The sequence below is a fragment of the Callorhinus ursinus genome, unplaced genomic scaffold (genome assembly GCF_003265705.2).
Source record: "Callorhinus ursinus isolate GAN/ISIS: 27379988/994484 unplaced genomic scaffold, GSC_fseal_2.0 scaffold12, whole genome shotgun sequence".
NCBI classification, from domain to species: domain Eukaryota; kingdom Metazoa; phylum Chordata; class Mammalia; order Carnivora; family Otariidae; genus Callorhinus; species Callorhinus ursinus.
The window spans coordinates 72,593,131-72,614,855 of record NW_027397074.1 but is presented as its reverse complement, the minus strand read 5'-3'; the positions used below and the strand labels follow the sequence as shown (position 1 = coordinate 72,614,855).

Sequence of the window (21,725 nt, the reverse complement as noted above, 5' to 3'; positions counted from 1 at the left end):
CAGGAAAATGAAAGCTTGATCTTTATCATCAAGCATTACAATAGCAGCCATGGCTTCCAGGCATCACGTTTTGTAGGAGACAGCACTTAGCTGCCCGGATGGGATCAGTGAACACACATTTGATTTAGGCCTTTTCTGGCTCATGACTTATACGGCAAGTCTCTTCAAAGCCCGTAACATTCAGGGGCCAACTGCCAGACGTGGACTAAGGATCCTATTCTGGAGACCAGAGTTCCAGGTCACCCTGATGGGTGCAGGTGGCTTCCTCCCATGGTTTCTCTCTCTGCTGTGTACCTTTGGGCAGCAGTTCCCACAGTGGCCTGAGTGTAGAGGGAGGCGGGTGGAGCAATAGGAGACAGGTGGGGGGGGTGTGTGTCTGTGTGTCACCTAGACTGGTCTCCTGCGCCCAGTCCAGAATCTGACAGAGTCCATACTTTGTTCTGGTGCAGACAGACTATGTTCTCATATCTTCTTCATGTTCCCTTTTGCAATGGGCTGTTCTTCCCTGTGTTTTGTTCTTCTTACTTTTTTAACGGTATTGAACTGTAACTCTTTCTCCCCATTGATGGCGTTGGCAACTATCTACACAAGTGAGGACAGGAAGGGCATGTTGGGAAGCTGGGCAGGGCTCCTCTTTAAAAGTTTTCAAATGGAGTTTATTTTATCTTTCTCTGGCTGGGAAATTAATATACATGTCATATAGACTATATGGACTCAACACAAAGATTAAACAGAAAAAAAAAAGATTACTCCTACAAGTCCTTTATAAAGACATACCACATTTTTGCATTTCTTTCCAGTGTTTGTTTTCCATATGTGATGTTCTACCAATTTCTCTATTACAGTTGAAATATTTGGGTTGACAGACTATTGGACACTTTGTTTCCAATTTTATTTTTTTTAAAAGATTTCATTTACTTATTTTGAGAGAGAGAGACAGCATGAGTGAGGGGGACGGGCAGAGGGAGAGGGAGAGGGAGAGGCAGGCTCCCCGCTGAGCAGGGTGCCTGTACAGACATGAGGCTCAATCCCAGGACCCTGGGATCATGACCTGAGCCGAAGGCAGATGCTTAACCGACTGAGCCACCCAGGAGCCCCTTTGCCTCCAAGTTTAAACACTTTCTTTCCTGAGGATAGATTCCAAAGCAGATTTAGTCAAAGATAAGTATAGTATTTAGGACTTGGGCAATGCTGCCAAACTGCTTCCTAAAAAAGTTGCATCAATTTTTCTTCCTACCAACAACATAGGACTGCACCTACCTCCTCATATTCTTTTAACATACGTGAAGTTAAACCATTTTTCACCTACTTACTGGTTTTTAATGTACATAGGTCTGTGTGTACGTATAAGCAAATTGTTGATACCTTTGTATATTTTGAGTATAAGTGCTCTTCTTATTTAAGAGCTCTTCAGAAATTTCCATAAACAAGAAGCAAGGACCGTTCTAGTCTCTCATCCCTGGTTCTACCTCCCACTCTGCCATACTCATCATAAAAGTTATCACTGCATCTCTGAAAGCTACTGCACACAGTTTCAGCTCTCTTCTTTGTAAACTGAGGAAAGCAAGCCCCGATAAAACCAGCTATTCCCACACAGCAACTGTCAATTTTGGACCTGCAGGCAGTCTCGAGAGTCTGGGGGTGGGGATGGGAAAGAAGGTGCTAACTGGGGGCTGTCCACAGTCCGTGGGGAAAGCTTTGCCATCTGCCTCCCTTTCCAGGGTGGGGTCCAGAGTCCTAAATCCCTGAAGGAAAACTGTATTTTCCATGGCTACCTAGTTATGTCTCATGCCGGGTGTGAGAACCTGTCTTGATTGAGGTACTATTAATAATAATGTCTAAATTTTAGGTGCACTGCCATATTCAACCCTTTGACGTAGCTGCTGCAATCATCCACGCTGCACAGATGAGCAAACTGAGCTATCTGTCTAAGGCCTCAAAATCAAGGACTTTGAACCTGTACTCCCTCCAAAGCCACTATAATATGGACATGATGGAAGCTGTAAAAAGCAAAAGTACTAACTGCAAAGAAAAGTTGTAGAGCAAATTTTAGTCCTGATTCAGGCAATAGGGACAAAATAAAATCCACATACGAACTCAACTCTCTGCCTTCCACTGTAATGGAACAAGCCAGTATTTCGGCAATTCAAAATTCATTTACACACTTTGGAGTTATATTTGAACAGCACTGGATTTGATCTGGGAATTCAGCACTCTAAAACAAATAATGAAGTCATGCTGTCGAGTCAGCATTCAAAAGTTACAGAAATGAAAAAAAAAGTTACAGAAATGAGTTTTGGCTTTTTCATTTTGTCACCTATTTCTTGCTTTTTGCCCCTTTCCAAGCGGGTAACGGGCAAAGTGACCTTTATTTCCAAAAGCTGGCTGCCCTTCTGACTGATTACTTCCTTGAGGAAGAGGGATAATTAAGCAATGTCATTGTAAAGGCTTTCTCATCTAGTCCTTCCTGAGGTAATGAAAGTAATAATGTCAACAAGAGAATTGGGCTCTGGAGCAGACTTCTCAAATCTAAATTCTGAAGGAGGAAAATTTTACCTGAATATAACTTAGTATTGACAGTAGCCCCCCACATTCTTTTTAGCCGACAGCTGCAGCATTTTGAGAACGTTAATCAAAAACCCAGTAGTAGATGGGTCACTAAATTGTTGGATAAAACATTCAACTCTTATTTTTCTCTGTTCACTCAATGGCGTCCATGGTAATAAGCAGGGAAATGGAGAAAGAGAAAAGAAAGGAACTGAATAATCCGTAAACTAGATAATCATCCCATAAATAATTAAGAGGTAGTTATAGCAGAAAGACTTAAAGAGAAGTAAGTCCTCAAGAGATCAACTGAACTCAGATTCTGGTTAAATCTTTCACTCCCCGCTAACTAGTTGTGTGACCCTGGGCAAAGGCTGTCGGCTCTTTGGACTTCTGCTTCCCATATGGAAAACAAAGAGGTCAGACCAGATGCTATTTAAGCATTTTTGGATTTTAAAACCTTTATAGTGTCCTCCGCTTGCTCCTTTAAAAACCACAGGCTTCCATCAGAATTAGCTGATGCTGATTTTCCCTGAACCGTAGTAGGAGAGACGCTGCACTGATTGATCTGGAAACATTCTGAACAAGTGTAAACTTAGCTTAGATGTGTACTTTCCAGACCAATAATAAAATGGATGGCAATCCTGTGTGTCAGAAGAATAAATTAGTTTATTAAGAAATATAATATAATTGCTCTCATTTGTCTTCCCCTTCAAAGAGCTTAGAGTTTAATACAGACATGGTTGAAAATTCTAATTTGAAATCGGGGAAATTATTTCCATTTTGGGAATGAGAAAACTAAGGCAGAGAAAAGCGAAATAATTTTCAGAGAGGTAGGGGCAGAATTAGATTTATGTTCTATAGGGATGGTTTTTAACATTCCTGACAACAGACTGGGTGCAGATTTTTGTTCGGATCAGGGGATTCCAGAAGAAAAGTGTGGTCTTTAGAAAAGACAGCGTAGAAATTCCCTCAGCTGGTGGCAGTAGAAAATCATTCAAGAGGAAGTCAGAGCCTGAGAATCTGCTGTGCTAAGGCTTGTGCAGGCTTGAAGGGGCATCTACCTACGTCTTCTTCATAGAAAGGGGCACACACACACTGCCTTCATGGACAGCACTATGCTTAAACCGCAGTTACCTGCTGGCCAAGTTCTGATAACCAGCACGCTTCAGTAGTAATGGCAGGTGTCTCTCCTGAGGAGATGTTAAAAGCTGAAGTTGGCTGTGTTCATCCTTCTTGGGAACGTACCCTGATATTTTTGATAGCAGCCTCCAGAGCCTTGCTTTATTTCTCTTCGGAAAACACAACCACTCAAAACACAGGAATTCCTTGGAGATCCACCACTTTTGAGATGATGACCCTCTCCCAAGCTCACTGATAGTCCCTGAAATGGGAAGAAAATTTCTTCTGGTTCCCTCAGCTAGAAATTTTGCTCCCCACCTTCGCAACACCTTCTAAATTTATAATATCTGTGGCTGAAATTTCCTCCTCAACAACTTAAGGATTCATATGTCACTCTCTGCTCCATCAGATAATTTTTTAAATTAAGTTTTCTACAGCAGAGCTAAAGGAAGATCTGCATTTTAAATTCAGTGCAATTAAAACTGTGTCTCTTTGGTCTGGTACTGCCTTCGGTCAAACCCCATTTGTATGAATAATTACTCAGTCCATTAAGAAGTCTGCTCAACTCCTTCTCCCATTTTGAAGGTTTTAATAAATATTGATCAGGCACATTTCTGTTTGCCTTGCCAAAGCAATTCTGATGGATTCATCTTCTGATGTTATCAAATAATGAAATATGAAAGAGTGAATAGAATTTCCCTCTTGTTCTGTGATTTTTATTTAGGTCCTTCATTTTACTTTCATAATTGTGTTTGTCTCATACTCCTGTAAACGTTCTTTTGATTATCAAAAGGTGAATCCAGGTTAAGGAGAGTTATGCTGTGCTGAATTATCACTTTAGAGTTTTTTCAATTTAAAAAAATAATTTATTGAAGATCATAGGTTGATAAAAGGAGGTAGTATTATGTACTTTGGTGGTCTCAAAGCTACATATTGTTTACCAATTAGCACAAGGCCCTTATACTGTATATTATCTATATTTCCCAGATTAGCCATCTGGGAAACGGTTGCTGACATATGCAGAACAAAAATAATTCAGAGGCCCTATGGCTTTTTCAGTTTTAAGCATTTATCAACTTTTCAATAAATAATGCAAAGGATTTCTTCAAAGGAAAATCTAGTATTATTATCACTAGTACTTAGGAAGCTCTAATAACATCTTAAAAGTTAATACAGTAACGCGCCCTTATCCACAGTCTTGTTATCTGTGGTTTCAGTTATCCGCGGTCAACCATGGTCCACAGCCATGGTCCATATGACTCTCCTCTTGACGCATCACTAATAGCAGCCTCATGCTACATCACATGCCTACGTCATTCACCTCACTTCATCTCATCACATAGGCATTTCATCATCTCCCACCATCACAAGAAGGATGAATACAAGATATTCTGAGAGAGACCACATAACTTTTCTTACAGTGGATTGTTATAATTGTTCTATTTATTATGAGTTACTGTTGTTGATCTCTTACTGTGCCTACTTTACAAATTAAACTTTGCCAAAGGTATTATGTATAGGAAAAAGATAGTATACATAGGGTTGAGCACTATCCGTGGTTTTAGGCATCTGTGGCGGGGTCATGGAAGTCATTCCTTGCACATAAGGGGGGGGACTACCATTTAACAGAGAAAATTACAGAGGTATAGTCCTTGGCTTCAAGAAGCTTCTTTTATCTACACTTTAAAAAATACAACCCAGACCCAGATCAAAGGTATCTATCTAACCACTAGGTAAATACTTTACAGCAAAATAAATCTGGGCTTGCCAGCCAGCCTGCCCATTCTGCTCCTCTCTCTTGGTATGTGGTAAAGAAGAAAAGAGCTGGCTCTTTTTTGTGGCGCCTCGGAGGCGGTAGGCTGCTTCAGGATGAAGCTGAACATCTCTTTCCCAGCTACTGGCTGCCAGAAACTCATTGAAGTGGACGATGAACGCAAACTTCGTACCTTTTATGAGAAGCGTATGGCCACAGAAGTTGCTGCTGCTGATGCTCTGGGTGACGAATGGAAGGGTTATGTGGTCCGAATCAGTGGTGGCAATGACAAACAAGGCTTCCCCATGAAGCAGGGTGTCTTGACCCATGGTCATGTCCGCCTGCTGCTGAGTAAGGGGCATTCCTGCTACAGACCAAGGCGGACTGGAGAGAGAAAGCGCAAATCCGTTCGGGGTTGCATTGTGGATGCCAATCTCAGCGTTCTCAACTTGGTCATTGAAAAACAAGGGGAGAAGGATATTCCTGGACTCACTGATACTACTGTGCCTCGTCGCCTGGGGCCCAAAAGAGCCAGCAGAATCCGCAAACTTTTCAATCTCTCTAAAGATGATGTCCACCAGTATGTTGTGAGAAAGCCCCTAAACAAAGAAGGGAAGAAACCTAGAACCAAAGCGCCTAAGATTCAGCGTCTTGTTACTCCACGAGTCCTCCAGCACAAACGGCGGCGTATTGCTTTGAAGAAGCAGCGCACTAAGAAAAATAAGGAAGAGGCTGCAGAATATGCTAAACTTTTGGCCAAGAGAATGAAGGAGGCCAAAGAAAAACGCCAGGAACAGATTGCCAAGAGACGGAGGCTGTCCTCTCTGAGAGCTTCTACCTCTAAGTCTGAGTCCAGTCAAAAATGAGATTTTCTATGAGTGACAAATAAATACGATCAGACATCAAAAAAAAAAAAAAAAAGCAGAAGAAAAGAGTTGGAGGGCGCTAGACAAGGAACAGAAGCCAAGGATAGGATTCTGCTCCAGTGACTACCAGTTAGTGATGGGATGGAGATGTGAAGGGGTAACTGGTGTTGGGTTTCCATATTTATAATATGGAGATCCTTCTCTACCTGTAAGTGTTTGGGGAGAAAGGTCAGTGAGGATAGGCATGGACTACATGGCTTCGATGGAAGCACTTGCCATTAGAATATTCCAGTAGCTGCCAGTTAGTTCTGTTCTTTAGCCACTGACTCTGCCCCTAGCCAGCTACCTCACAAGTGTGTTTAGACAAGGTCTGGGTAGAGCTGAATGGATAGTTCACTGCAAGCCATCATCACTGCTAGGGAGCCTAGATGCAAGAACTGCTATTCAGCTATCAGTTGGCTAAGTTACTTAAACCCTTACTAATGATTTTTGGTCTTAGTTAGGGACCCCAGCACACTTCTCGATACTGTTATAGGGGATTTCTCTACTTTGCTGAGACCCAAAAAAAAAAAAAAAAAAAAAAAGTATCTTTTAGGACTGAAGGGCCAGAAAGAAAAATGGGTTTGTCAGAGGAACAAAAAAACCCCAGCAGATTTGAAAAGCGTGAGCATATGCAAATCAGCAGGTCCCAATGGCAAATACTCCAGGGTGTTATTTATTTACTAAATCCTCAGGTTATTTACAGAAGCGAGAAAACCTAAATAAACCAAAGCTACAAAATGGACCACCTGAGATTCAAGGACATGTGACTCAGAATTGATGTCAATTAGAAAAATGACAGACTAAATCAGAAAGAGCTAATGGAAATATGTACATATCCAGCAGGGTTTAATTACAAACCCAAATACTCTGACAAATGTGATGGATAGCTTTGGGTAGCAATGTGAATTTGGTGGATGAAAAGACCACTGTGGCTGATATATATTTGGATGTCAGTGAACCATTTTATACAGTGCCTCTAAAAAAAATATAACTAGCAAAATGAATTTATTTTGAATGGCTACCCCTGATAGGACACAGGCTGAAGAACAAACAAAGGGTAATGATAAAGGCAAATCAACAAATTCAGAGAGAAAGCATCTAGTGAACGCTGAGGACACTGGCTTATAACTGATCTCACTTAATACCTTAATTAATGTGCGAGCACATACAGGTGCCGCAAAGGGCAAATGTTACTAAATGGGGAAGGGCTGTGAACAGCAACAAAGAAAGAGAAAGAATGTAAAGGACTCCAGAGAATTCAGACTTAGGGGCAGAAAACAATGAAATGAGATACATGTTGGAAAAACCCAAGAGAATTTCTCTAGAAGAAATTCTGCCCCTCTATATTTTATAGTGGGGAGAAACCTTAGAACAGCACTGGTGAAAATGGTTCGTGAGGGTGTGTGTGTGTGGGGGGGGGGCAGTGTAAGCACATGGAACCAGAGAATTTTCTTACTACCTGTAAAAAAAAAAAAAAAAAGTACCAGTTATAGGTCAAGGAGGTGATGATAACCCCCCTTTGTTGTGCTTCATAGTTCTGTATTGCTTTATACCCTAAGCCAATTGAAAGAAAATCAGAAAAGAGCATCAAATGGGATTAAAGGGAGAGAAGACTGGAGGAAATTAGAGGATTAAAAGAAATTCCGTCCAATGTTTGTTCCAATGTCAGCTTATGAATGAGCGAGGTTTTCCCTGACCACCTTCTCGAAAATGATCCCTGCCCCACTTACCAAGCTTTGTCCTCTTACTGAGCTTCCCTTCTGGTTAGCATTGATCATCTAAACATAAATATATATTAAAAATGTCTTCTGGGGACAGTTATATTTTTATGTTATACGTATTTTAAAAAATGTATGTACATATAGAGACACAGCGTCTTAGAGTGGTTAAGATCATGGACCCAGGAGCCAGTGACCTAGGTTTGAATCCTAGTTCCATCTCTCACTATTTCTATGCTCTTGGGCAATTTACTAATGTCTCTGTGACTTCTTTTATTCATCTGAGCAAGGAAATAGTAATACAGGGTTGTTACAAGGGTCAAATGATGAAGAAGAGTGGCTGGGACGGAGTTAAGTGTTGTGTAAGTATTTACTACATGAATGTCTGCCGCCCACTCCCAGAACACAGGGGCTGTGATAGGGTTGGATTCTGTCTCACTCCTTATATTACCCCCTGGACCGAGAATAAGACATCGAGTGGGTGTGGAATCATGAAAAGGAATGAATGACTGAGAGAGCCAACAGTCAGTCCCTCTCATTAAGTGACAGAGGACAAAGTAAAAAGCAGTCTGTGATTCTCTGACACTGAGTGGGGAGGAACTATGAATAAAATAGCTGTTCCATGTAAAAGGCAGAGGGGTCTTCCGACACAGCTCCAGGAGGGAGATGTGGAGCACCTCGGTGTGGGCCAACTGGTTGCAAATAAAGAAGGGGAGGACAGAGGGAAGAGATCCATTTCTGGCTTATGATGTGCAATCCTCCATCTTTTCTTTCATTCTCTGGTAGAATTAGACGCGAATCCCACAACTTTTCTCTGATGCATGTGACCTTGGACACTTCTTGGTTTGTCCAAACTTCAGTTTCTTGATTTATACGTGGGGTAGGTAATGTAACATCACAAGTTAAGTTTGAGGATTACATCAAATGACATAGTAGGACACCTGTCGTGTACAAACGGTAGCAATAACAGCTAACTTTTATTTAATACTTACTATGGACTCTGTACCGGCCCTGTATATGGTATGTCCTTGGATCTTCAGGATCGTACGAGGTTATCATATTCTCCTCACGGAAATGGTTTCTTACTAATCCTTTCCTTGTGCCTCAGCAGAGGGATTTCTTTTCTTTCCTTTTTCTAAGACTAACCGTCTGCCTTTGATCTCAATGCTGTTAGGACCCTGTTAGGGTTCTGTTTTTGTTTTGAACTCTTGTATCTAGTATCTACCCCTTTCCCTGGTTCTTTCATGTCTGCCTTCAAACATCCTTATAGTTTCTCCTCTTTTGAAAACAAAAAACAAGAAACAAAAACCTCAAATCCAAACAACAAACCCCAAGACCTTCATGCAATCCTCTGTCTACTCTATCATCTTGTTTCTTTTCTCCTTTTCATCATGAAATTTCTTGAACAAATCATTTGTATTCACTGTCTCTCCTAAAGCCTCCATTCTGTCTGAAATTACATTTAAAAAAGTCACCAATGACATCACAGTAAATAAACACAATGGCTTCTACTTAGTCCTCTTCCCCTTGATGGTTTTCCATTCTGAACTCAACTCTCTTTAAGCCACGTTACTAGGTCCTTCTCCAGCTCCCTCAGATTCTTCCATTTCTTTCTTGGCTCCTCTTCTGTCTGTTCACTGCAGGCATTCCTCACAGACAGGCCTGAGCCCTTCTCCTCTCTCTGCTTCCAAAAGTCTTAACTTGTGCATGAGATGTTCTTCCTCAAGATCTGGTCTCTCAACAGATCAAAGCTTCATTTTCACAGGTTTCCAGACATTTCTACTAGATGCCCTTATCAGGTGCCTAACTTCCAAAGTTTGCAAAACCTCAAAATATCAATGTCAGTTTTGACTCTTGTCTGATCGTCACCAGGTGTAACAACTTTTATGCTCCTTGCTTATCTCCAGTCTCATTACCGCAGATCGAAGTCTCTTCTCAGTAGGTTATGACAACTATCTCCTACTGGAGTCTCTCATGCTCACTCCCTTGCCCAGACTAATCTTCTCTGGTTCCAACCAGATCAGATTACTATTCTGTATAAAACAAACAAACCCAAAACAAAAAAACTTGTGTGTTCACTGGTGTCAACAGCATCAAGTCCCCAAACTTCTAACGCTGACATCTAAGGTGGCCCCCATTCCACCCTTTCTTCCATTTTCCCCCTGCATCAACCTTCTATTTAAGCCAAACTGAGCTAGTCAATGTCCCTAGAACATACTTCGTCCTTTTTGGCACTGGACTTATGTATCAAAGCCTAAATAAACCTCAAGACTGATGAAATCTCTTTCCTCTATGAAGCTCTCCTCTGAACAACTTCTTTCTTCTCTGTTACTGCATGGGTCCCCCATTTAACATGTGACTTTCTGAGCAGTATCTGCTTTTGAAAGAGGTTAGTGATAAAAGAAAAAAAGTTGCTAGGGTCTAACAGGAGGCTATGATAGTACGTACCACATCGAGTGTTAGGAGGATTTATTGAGCTAAAACCTGTAAAGTGCTTAAAACAGTGCCTGGCACCTAATATACAAGTGTTTGTTAAACAAGCAAAATAAAAGGTCCAAAAAGGCATATAGTACTAAGCCTTTTTTTCCCACTCCTGTCTCCTAGCTATCCACCCTGTTTCCTTTCCTAGAGCCCATCACCGTTACTAGTTTTCTGGGCATCCTTCCAAATACATTTTATACATACCCCAGCATAGTTTTGTGTGTGTGTGTGTGCATGCGCATGAGTGTGTCTGAGCATGCGCGCGCACGTACATTTAAAGAGAAATGGTGTTTACGTGCTCTTCTGCACTTGGCTTTTCCCACTTAACTATATATCTTGGAGATGGTTCTACTTCAGTATATTATCGACCTGCCTCATTCTTCTTAATGGCTGCGGAAGATTCAATTGTTTGGATGTAGCATAATACATATTTATTATCTTCTCCCAGAATGCAGGCTTCCTGATGACAAAGCCGATGTCTCATGACTCTGTAGCTTCCTCAGTGCTGATATAGTGCCTTTCAAAACCATTCTTTGTTTATTTGCTCAACAAACATTGAAGCATCAATTACACATCAGGTAGTCTCTAACAGGACTAAGATGTATATAATCATACATAAAATTCTAAATTAGGAGTACGACCATCATCTTATTTGATCTCTTGACAACCACACACAACAGGCTTGATAACCTTAGCCTTGCAGATAAAGCGAGAATCTGAGGAAAGGTCACAAATCTTCATGGACTGACAGTGGATTCCAAGCCTGGTCTGTGGGATTCTCCACGGGGATTCCGGGAACACTGGTGACTGAGAGCGTCCTGCTGCAGGGCAAGAATTTACGCCAGATTCTTCGTTTACAATGGGGATTTGAGTCTGGGGAGGGTGTCTGGAGGGATATGAGGTATAACAGGATATAATTAACCCTGGGGAAATTCGTTCTGAGAGTCTGCGGAGACAATCCGGCATGGAGGGGCAGAATAGCAATTTTTTTAAACTGGCCTTTTCCATATAAAAAGACTAATGTGAGACTGTTCAACAATGCCGTTCTCCTAAGTCTATAAATAAAGAAAAGGGTGTTTGATGGGGAAAATATATATAGCATTTGCATTCTTTTTGCAGGAAGAAAAAAGTATCAGATTTGAAAAACTTCCCAGAAAGGGCACCTTATAAGAGGAAGGTCTTTGAGCGCGGTTAATACCTCTATTTAAATGCTAATGCTAACCTATAGCTCTGGACCACACAAAAACGAAAGTTTTTCAAAGACCATAAAGCGAATTTAAAATGAAAACTGAATTTCCCGAATAAAAGATTTTTATTTTGGCAGAGAAGCGAATACACGGAATTGCACGAGGAATACGCTGCTGATCAGGATAAAAACCGCCTGGCAAAACGACAGTGGGCCAGGCTAAGTGGCAGGGACAGGGGGCTGCCTCTGTCACAAATCGGGGTTTCCCCTTAAAAGACTTCACTTTGGAGCTCAGCGTTTGCCTCAGATTGTACCTGATGGAGGGTGTGGCTCCCCGCTCCCCCCTGCACCAGCCGGTGTGGAGGGAGCCTTGGTGTTTGGAAGGAAAGCTGGAGCCCTGGGCAAGGAGGAGGCTCACAAGGTGGGGGAGGCCACTGGGCCCAGAAGAGTGAGGAGGACACAGAGTGCACAGCACGGCGCTCCTGGGAGGTTTAGTGTTGCTTTATTTCCCATGGGAACCAACAGTCATGAAGGCAGTGACTGAGGCCCGGCGGCAGCAGGAAAACGTCTGTTCCGAAATCCGAATACGGCATAGCCTGCGAGAGACCACATGGTCCATGTGGGTGTGCAGGGACAGCCCCTCAGAAGACTAACATTAAACACAATCAGCAAGTACCTGGGGGTGGGGGTAATGACGAGGTAATGAGGAGGAACCACCCCTCCTTGGGCACACAAGGAGGCCTCTAGGCTGATTCTAACAGTCTGCGTTTTTAGGTGGGTGATGGTCACATGGTTGTAGCCACGCTCTATAAGTAAGTCTGGTAGTTTACTGTACGTACGCAGGTTATATCTCAATAAGAGCCTATTACCTTCCTCCCCCACCCACTTAAAAAACAGAAAAGAAAATGAGAGCGGGCGATAGGCCAGGAGTTGGGGTGGGTACGTGGAGACTTTTCAACTCAACCTCGCATCCTGACGTTACGACAAATGCTGATTTTATGAACTTTAAAAACATTACGGGGGTAAAAGATGCCAGTCACAAAAGACCACATGTTACATGATTCCATTTAAATGGTATATCCAGAAGAGGCAAAGCCACAGACAGAAAGGGGACTAGTGGCTGCCAGGGGTGGGAGTCGGGAAACGAGGAGTGCCTGTGAATGGATACAGGGTTTCTTTTTGGGGTGATGACAATGCTCTCAAATTATCTAGTGATGATGGCTGCCCAGCCCTAGACCATACAAAAACCCCACATGAACCGCACACTTTAAAAGGGTTAATGTTTATAGTATGTAAATTATATCTCAAGCTGTTATAAAAATGCTAATTTTATGAACTACAACCCTGACTTCTTTAACTATACTGATGATGTACACCCACAGCCGATAGTGTTGTGAAGACTGATCCATTAATCAAGATATTTGCTGCAGCTCAATGTTCGCCTGGGACATTTGCAGAAAAGACTCCGTCAGCTGACAGATAGGGAAACATTTTCACCAGCTCCCATTTCCACCAAGTTCCCCTGAAATGTACCAAAGCCGTTTCTCAGGGCTCCATACTTTCGTAGGTCCTCCCATGACCCCTACCTCTAACATCTTTGCACTGAATGCCTCTGAACTCCCTCTATTCGTGTACGTTATTGTCAAGAAAAGTTTATGACAACTAATAATGAATAACCCTTACTGGAAGAATAGGTTAGAATTGGGAAGAGTTTTATGCACGTGATTATGGAGTAACAGAAATATAACCGAGGGGTGCCTGGGTGGCTCAGTCGGTTAAGCATCTGCCTTCAGCTCAGGTCATGATCCCGAAGTCCTGGGATGGAGCCCCACAGCAGGCTCCCTGCTCAGTGGGGAGTCTGCTTCTCTCTCTCCCTCTGCCCCTCCCCCCAACTCATGCTCTCTTTTCTCTCTCTCTCTTGCTCTGCACGCTTTCTCAAATAAATAAGTAAAATCTTTAAAAAAAAGAAATGTAACCGAGCTGAAGATTCACAATTGATTATATTAATGTGTTGTTAAGGGCAACAATTAGTATTTATTTAACACTATATGCCAGATGCTTTCCTGGTCTCCTGGATTTCAACCTCACAGCCGGAGCTCACAAAGGCTAAATACCTAAGGTCACCTGGTTAGTTAACCACAGCCTGACTGAACTCCGCTTGCATGATAATACCCTACCCTAGCTTACCTCGCCCAGATCATTCCAGAAAAACTCTGGAATTGGGACGCGAGAAAACAGTTTACACTCGGGAGCAAGCCTGGGGAGACAAAAATGTTGATTCATAATGGAGAGACCCATTGAGATCCTATTTGTGACAGCCCTGTGTAAACTGTAAAGTGTTATGCAAATACACCTATCTGGCAAAAACATATTATTATTATTTTAGCCCGGGTGTTGGACGGGGGTAAAAATCAGAAGCTGAGGTGCAGACAACTCCTCACTGTGTGGCCGCTGTGCTAGCTTATGCTAAGTTAAAGCAAAAGACGAGACTTCTTGCAATGATCTGCTTTACACAGCTGCCCTTCGGGTCTTTATTCATGGTAATGAGTGACTTTTCAAGGTTGAGGTGAGGCTGCACGAGATAGGAAGGTGCAGGGTAGGATGGCCTGTGATCCCAGTGGGTACAGGTTTATAAGAAAAAATATGCTGATTCTCAATAGGAAAAGTGGAAAGTTATTCAAAAGACAGCCTGGAAACCTGAACCCAGTGTCTCACAAATATTGCAGAAGGTTGCAGGGAAGAGCACGAAAGGGTGTATTCCACTCCCTTCACGTTTGCTACCTTCAGAATCAGCGTCTCCTAATTTCCAGTGCTTTTAAAAATTGAATGAACCCCACAGTGCTTCACATATGGTCTAGTGGGCTCTGGCAGCAAGCAGGATATGGCCTTCTGGTTATTCTGTGGCCCAAGGGAAATGCTGCTCCCGTGATGTGAGGATCAGTGGAGGAAACTCAATGAGAGGGAGATGGCACAGGGGATTACCTGGGGTTATCCATGAGTCAGGAGAGTTTCGAGCAAGCCCACTCTGCCCGGACCCCCAAGCTGCTGGTCCAGTCACTAAACTCCAGCATTGTCAGGCCAGTGCTACTAATCAAGGTTATCCCGAATACCCTGCCTCACATGAGCACTACTGGGTTGAGCTGCAAGACGCTAAGCAGGGGAGTGTGGAAAAGACTGGGCAAGAAACCAGTAAGCCTTGGGTCTGTTCTTTCTACAGTGAGACTGTTTGGGCCAGTTTCCTGCCTCCCCCCTCCACACTTCCTTCTCAATAGTCTAAATTCAGGGGCAGAGGAGGGAACTCAGCTGCTGCCCCAAAACTTACTGGAGCGTAGCATATCGGTTACAGTTCAAAACCAAAGGATTCGATGGTCTGAGGCCATGCTGGGAGAGGTTACACATTCCTTACAGGCCAGGAAGGAACCGCTACGTCCGGAGGGCCCTGAGGTACCAACCAGGCAGCTGGCGGTATCCCTCCCAAGGCAGGTTTGTACCTCTGCTGAGCTTTACTGGGAAACATTTCTAGTGCTTTCCAAGAGAAACATTTCAAGTGCAGTGGTGAAACACACATTGGTTTGTGACCCAAATGTTTCTGCAAATGTTTTCTCAGGCTGGGGGTGGGGGTACATGTGTTTACAAACCATTTGGGCAGCAAACCTGCAGGGATGTTTCAGAAATACTTGCTTGGAGGGGGAAAATCACAATGCTATCAAGTGCAGCCAGGATGTCATTAAGAAAATGCCTCTGTGTTCTTTTATATTACCTGTGACAGTGTAGACATGACATCTGATGTGCTTCTATTCCAGCCCTTGCCCTGTCACTAGCTCATGAGTTATCACGATCATAGCACTTATGCCACTGTACCTCAGTTTCCCTATCTGGAAGCATACATGGGTTAGACTAGAAAAATGACATCTGAGTACCATCCCAGCCCATGAGGGAGACTGAAGTGGGAGGAGAGGCAGCATCATTGTTATTATTTCCATTTTCCAGGAAAAGAAATTTACGCTTTGGAGAGATGAGCCCCCAGATCATACAGCTCATCAAAAGGAGAGCTTCCAATCTTTATCTCCTAAACTCCAAAGCCTGTAACTTTTCCATCACACTACATAGGCTCGCGAACATTTTTCCGGCTTCCTGGGTGCCTCTGTACTGAACCATGGCGTCCCCGGTCATAGATGGCCCACATTTATTATTTGTCCTCTTCACTCTCCTTTCTTCCCCACCATGCATTGTGTCACTCAATCTGCCCTAGAAAAAGAATATGCTTTTGACAAAAGCACCGAGCACCCTGGGAATGCAGTAGATGCAGCTTGATTTCAGTGCATATTCAATTGAAAGTAATAATGGCTCCATTGTAATAAAAAAGCTTTATTGTGCTTTGTAATGAAGACACAAAGCACTTAGTTGAAATCACCAGTCTTTTAAGCCCATCTGCTTTATAGTCTACTGCAGAGATGCAGATACAAGGGGATTCAAAGGGAATTCTACGGAATGATTCCCTCACAGTGGCCATACCTCTGAGTGGCAACCTCAGTTTTGCCCAGGGACTACCTCTTGGGTCAGCGTTTCTCATCTTTTCTCTTTTCCTCTCCGTGTTTACGGCAGGAACTCTCTCTGATCTTTCTCGATGCTTATTCTACTTGCGAGGACTGACAGGCTGCCCCAAAAGCTCCATTACACATTACATGATCTCAATCAGGGTATACAACCCTGCCGCACCTACCTCTACACACACACGCACACACACACACACACGCACACACGCACACGCACACACGCGCACGCACACACACACGCACACACGCACACGCACACGCACACACCAGAATACGAGACCGCTCGCTCAGTGGGAGGAGAGGGAAATGAGGATTTTCAAGCCTTTAAATAAAGATTATAACTGTTGTTGGGCCGTACAAAGATACAGAGTAATTAAAAAGCTCTTCAAAGAATGGAATAAGTACATTAAATCCAGTTAAATAATTTTTCAGAAACACTCCAAGACACCCTTCTTGCTGTTTCATTCTCTTACGATGAACTGAAGGAAGACTATCTCATTCTCCAAATGGAACTTTAGGGAGTCTCAATAAGCCCCCTCAGCACTTATCTGAATCTTTAATTAGTTCTATAATATACTGATGATATCAAGCCTAATTAAATTTATATAGATAAGGTGCAATGAAATTCTAACCAAGTGAGCTGGAAAGCATATATTAAGTAGTAAATTTAATGGTTCAAGCTGATAACTACAATTTTCTATCAAAAAATTAAATTCAATTTACATGTTATATTCAAATTGATTTTGAGTGTGCAAATTATTGGAAAAATCTCTTGAATGTATCAGTAAAATTGCTAATCCAGTCTGTTTAAATATCAGTTATTAATGTCTGCATTTGCAAATAAGCCATACACATTTGCATTTTTACTGCATATAGTAAAAAATTATCTAAACCTTACGCCATTTTATTAAGAATACTAAGTGATTTTTCTTTTAGCTTCATGCATAAATTAAGGAGCCAAAGAAATGACTGTTGGGTCTAAAGAAGAGAGAGTCAGCAATTCAATATATAGCAAGGCAAAGATGATATATATTTTTTGCTGACTAAAGTAGTTTACGTTATTCTTTGGGAACAGCAATTATGATGGGAAAATCCTTCCTTATTTAGAATCCACTGGAATGGAACCGTACACAAAGATCTGATGCCATAATCACAGGGAGAGGTGGACATAACACATACTTGGTGGTGTTTGCCATCAGTTTTGGGAGGGGAAGGGAAATGCATTGTTATGTTTATCAAAGGGTAAAGGTACACACCAGATGATCACATTTCAGCCAAGAAATATGCTTGGGAAGCAATATTAAATATTCACTTGACTAGTCAAAGAGAAGGCCCAACCACCTATACCGTATAAGATGATTAATACTGGTGCTATGGGTGGTTGGCTATCATTTAGAAGCATCAGCATTAAACATCTTTTTCTTTACTGACATACAAGAATATTGGAGATGTGACAAATATTGTTAATTGAGCTTTAGTGACCTCAGAATTAGCTGCATATTTGTAGTACTTTGTGCATTGATTACTTGGGACCGGCCATTATCTGCTTTCCCCAAAACATACCTTTATTACCCTTGGACTCTACTGGTTAGAAAGTGATCTTTGAAATGACCAAATATTTATTAAACATCTATTATATGTCATGGGCTTGCATTACGGAAAATACAAATAAGAAGTCAGTGATGTCAGAGAACAGAAAAGTGAGTGTCAAATAGCCGAACATTCCAGAAAAGGGGCGGTAGGTAGTGCGATGCATTTTGAAGAGCGGGAAGTTTAAGAATAGGAATAGTCAGAACAAAGGCATGGAGTCCCATGTAGGGAGCACTGTGAGATCAGTGGGAACAGAAGTTTCTGGAATAAACAATGAGAGAAGAAGCTGGCCAGTTAAGAAAGGGCAGTGAATAAGATAATTTTTATTCAAGCCTATAAAGTTTGGGCTGGATAATTTATAATAGAGTTACTCTAAGGATAGAGCAACAAATTAATTTAAGGGAAACAGTATCATAAAGGATGGCTGACACTGGAAAGATATAAATACCAGCTGAAGGATTGCTGCTTTATTCTAAATGTGGGAGAACAGTGATAGTGGAAACAGTAAAACAGCAGTGGAACCTAGAACCTTCTGGAGGAAGAAAGAGTCAACAAGTCTTTGTGTTTAAGTGGATTAAGTGGTTGACAAGACTGACAAATGAGCCACAGAGAGTGTTAGAAATTTCTATAATGTAAGATCTAAGGTTAAGGCACTAAGGTTCAGCTTTGGCAGACCTTGAGCCTATTTTTACAGAGAACCAAAACCAGAGTGAATGAGCCTGTCAGTCTGCTATTATTAATATTTGAAAACTTAGAGGAAGAATTGCTTGGACCTGGTAGAGATGATGAAAGAGAATTGAGCGCCAATGATTATCCAGATTTCCCTCCTGAGTGGAGAATGCTCTTAAGTTTAGAAGTGGGGACTTGCTTTATGAGAGAATAAGATGAACTCTTTTCAAATGTAAACTCTTCAACAAAGTGAAAGCCTATGTATTCTGACATTGTCTTCCCCAGCCCCCACCCCTGCGGCTGTTCATTCTGTTGGGGTAGCTAAGCACAGCAGTCTGAATAGCTGGGGAGTGGTGGTCAGTTCTGAACGGGGTGATGAAGGGCAGTGAAGAGGGGAACACTCAGGCCTGGCAAGATTACATCATTTTGGCATTAGTATGATGGCCTGTTCTCATCCCTAACTTTTGTTCAGAATGTTCCAAGGATGAGAGAGTAAATACAGAGGGTCCAAGAAAAGGGACTGGGACTCTCACAGCACCTTTTCAAAATTTAGTAAAATCATGGACTGCCTTGCCAGAAAACACTAAAATCGACATCAACACAGATTTTGCATATAATCTTACAGTGTATGGACCCCCTGAAGCACCATTATGCACTCCATGTGAGGATTACATGGTTTAGACTCTAAATATCACACACAGACATCCCCCCCCACATATACATACAAATATCTGTATCTTCATATAGAGACACTCATCTTTTCTACACCAGGCTTATACGTGTGCGTGTGTGCACACCTATTTACTAATCAAGCTGCACACAGCTTTTACCCACTTGTAATTCTGATTAATCAGGATCTCTATTCACACCAGATGGAAGCAGGAGAGTGGGACAACTTAAGGTGGGTGGATCTTTCCATGTTGCAGGCAGGAAATGAAAGAAGAAACCTCCGTATCACAAGTAGGAACGCAGGTTACGGGATTTATTGGTACAGAGACACACACATGCTTATCTTTACATGGGCACTTTGAGTGCTTTGACACTGCTGGGTAAGCAAATGTTCATTCACCTTCATTCTCAGGGCCCTCACCCAGAGCTAGTCAAGCTCCAGGAGGGTGTTGGTTCGACTGACAGCCCAGGGAGCTTACAAGAGCCCCTCGTTATTCCCGAAGTATTGTAATACATAGAGATGGGGAGCATCCTGTGGTGCTACCTGCTCCGCTTGGTAGAGGCCTCCTCCCACTACGACCTGAAGAGATGAGGGTCTGGAGGCCATGGAGGGCAGTGAAGGACCATAAGGTAGAAATAGGGAAATGAGTATAACGGAAATGAGAATAAATTAGAAGGAAGAGACGGGGAGAGCCGAGGAATCAGAAGGAAGTAACAGAGAATAAAATAATGTATTGCAAGTGATTTCTCAAAAAAAGATTAATTTACCCACCTAATTCAGCTCAGCACACTACGACAATTTAAAAGACAAATTAGAGAGGCCAACATCTTCTGAATAACTGACTCCATGCAGTGGCTCTTGAAGAGCATCGATGTAAATATAGGCGCCAAGAGTATCAACACAGCCCTTGGGGAAAATAGTTTTATTCTGCAACGTGTTTAGGCCCTGGAATTAATAAAGGCTTAAATCTTTTTATGTGTTCACTGGATCACCACGGGGGAGTCTCAGGCTGCTGCATCTCGGGCTGCATGTTAAACCCCCAAACCCGCCGTGCGAAAGCTCAGCAATGCCCAGCCACCCAGTGCAGATGCCTCTCAGCTCAATGAGTTCAGACTGTCCCCATCTGCCAGATATGCTAATTCTTACACAATCAATACGCAATTCCTGAGCCTGGCGCTTCTCAGACCTGCCTTGGAGAATGGGATGTCTGTTCTGCTGCCGGGTCCACAGAGGGGGGAGGAGGCAGATGCTGCACCCGATTTTGTGCCCATCTTGACCTTTCCAAGGGAAGTGGTGGAAAGACAAGCTACCTATTTTAGTTCCCTGTTATTCAGAGTGCTAGGCATTCAGCAAAGAACTCCCTACATTCAGAATCAAGATGACGAGGATTACTGGCATGAGAAATGTGTGCTTTTTCAAGAACTTCTGGCATTCAGAGAAGAAACGCAGAGGGGAAGCTAGCAAGATGACGTCTCCACTCAGGACTGAGAAAGCCCACAACGAGGAACGGGGACAGCTCACTTCTAAATTGTGCCCAAAACATTCATGGCAAAGCGTATGAAGCCATGGATATGGCACAGCCACAGGAAGACTGTTGTGTCTCACTGTCTTGGTGAAGGCTGTGAAGGGTGCAAAGTCTAACACCGGGCCATCATCTTGACGGATGGGTGTTGGAACTAATTGAGATGATATATTTGAACTTCTCTGAGTCTCTCTGCTAGAGAAATTCAATGATTATTGAATTATAATCCTCTAATGTATTTTATCCATCATCTCATGCTTTTTGATTATCTGAGCCTGATTTCTTTTTATAATTCAAAGTGTTTCAGTGAAGAAATAAAGTTACCATGGTCTCCTTCTGTGAGGAATCCATTCCACTGAAATCCCCTTCAATGGAGCTCCGTAGGATTCAGCTCAGGGCGCTCTGGGAGCAGCTTGCAGTCTTTGATTGAGAAAACTTGGTCAAAAGCACGGATATCTTCACCCTTTGGTCTTTACCCTTGCTGCTTTTCATCTCTCCTCTTGTTACTATATTCATGCTTCAAATGAAAATCAAATTCTTCTGACTTGCCTAATTTGACTCACTTTTCCATAATGTTGGCTGACTATCAAACACATAAAAACTGGGGGACCAAGTGCTACACACCCTCTTGCATGCTACCATAGGAAGAGTTAGCAACTGCTGACATTCTCCTTCTATTTATACTTTCACTTAAGCCTTAAAACCACCCTAAAATGTAAGCAAACTGCTTCCATTTTTAAGTAACTGAAGCATTGAAAGGTTTGGAAACTCCTGGAGGTCATGCAGCTACTGTAAGTAGGAGGGTTGGGATCCAAAGCCTTGTTTGCATTTCATTTCCACTTTGCCAAGTTGCAAAACAAGGAAGTTTTGAGAAGAGGCACAGAATCCTTCTCCTTATATAGAATCCATATATTATCACAAAGCTACAGATCATCTAAAGAGGAAGGATCTTTTAGGACCTGTGAATTATACAAAGCTATTTAATCAAAGAAAAAAATTTACTTAG

General features: G+C 42.3%; 2 protein-coding genes across 2 annotated transcripts in view; one reads left to right on the top strand and one right to left on the bottom strand.

The window, feature by feature from the left end:
- The window catches only part of EXOC4 (exocyst complex component 4), a 728,355-nt gene that overhangs the window by 5,283 nt on the left and 701,347 nt on the right, over window positions 1-21,725 (bottom strand). The window lies entirely within an intron of this gene.
- Window positions 5,506-6,334, top strand: LOC112810977 (small ribosomal subunit protein eS6-like). Its single transcript, XM_073899216.1, has one exon. The coding sequence runs from the start codon at window positions 5,536-5,538 to the stop codon at window positions 6,283-6,285; it is 750 nt and encodes a 249-aa protein (XP_073755317.1). The 5' UTR covers window positions 5,506-5,535; the 3' UTR covers window positions 6,286-6,334.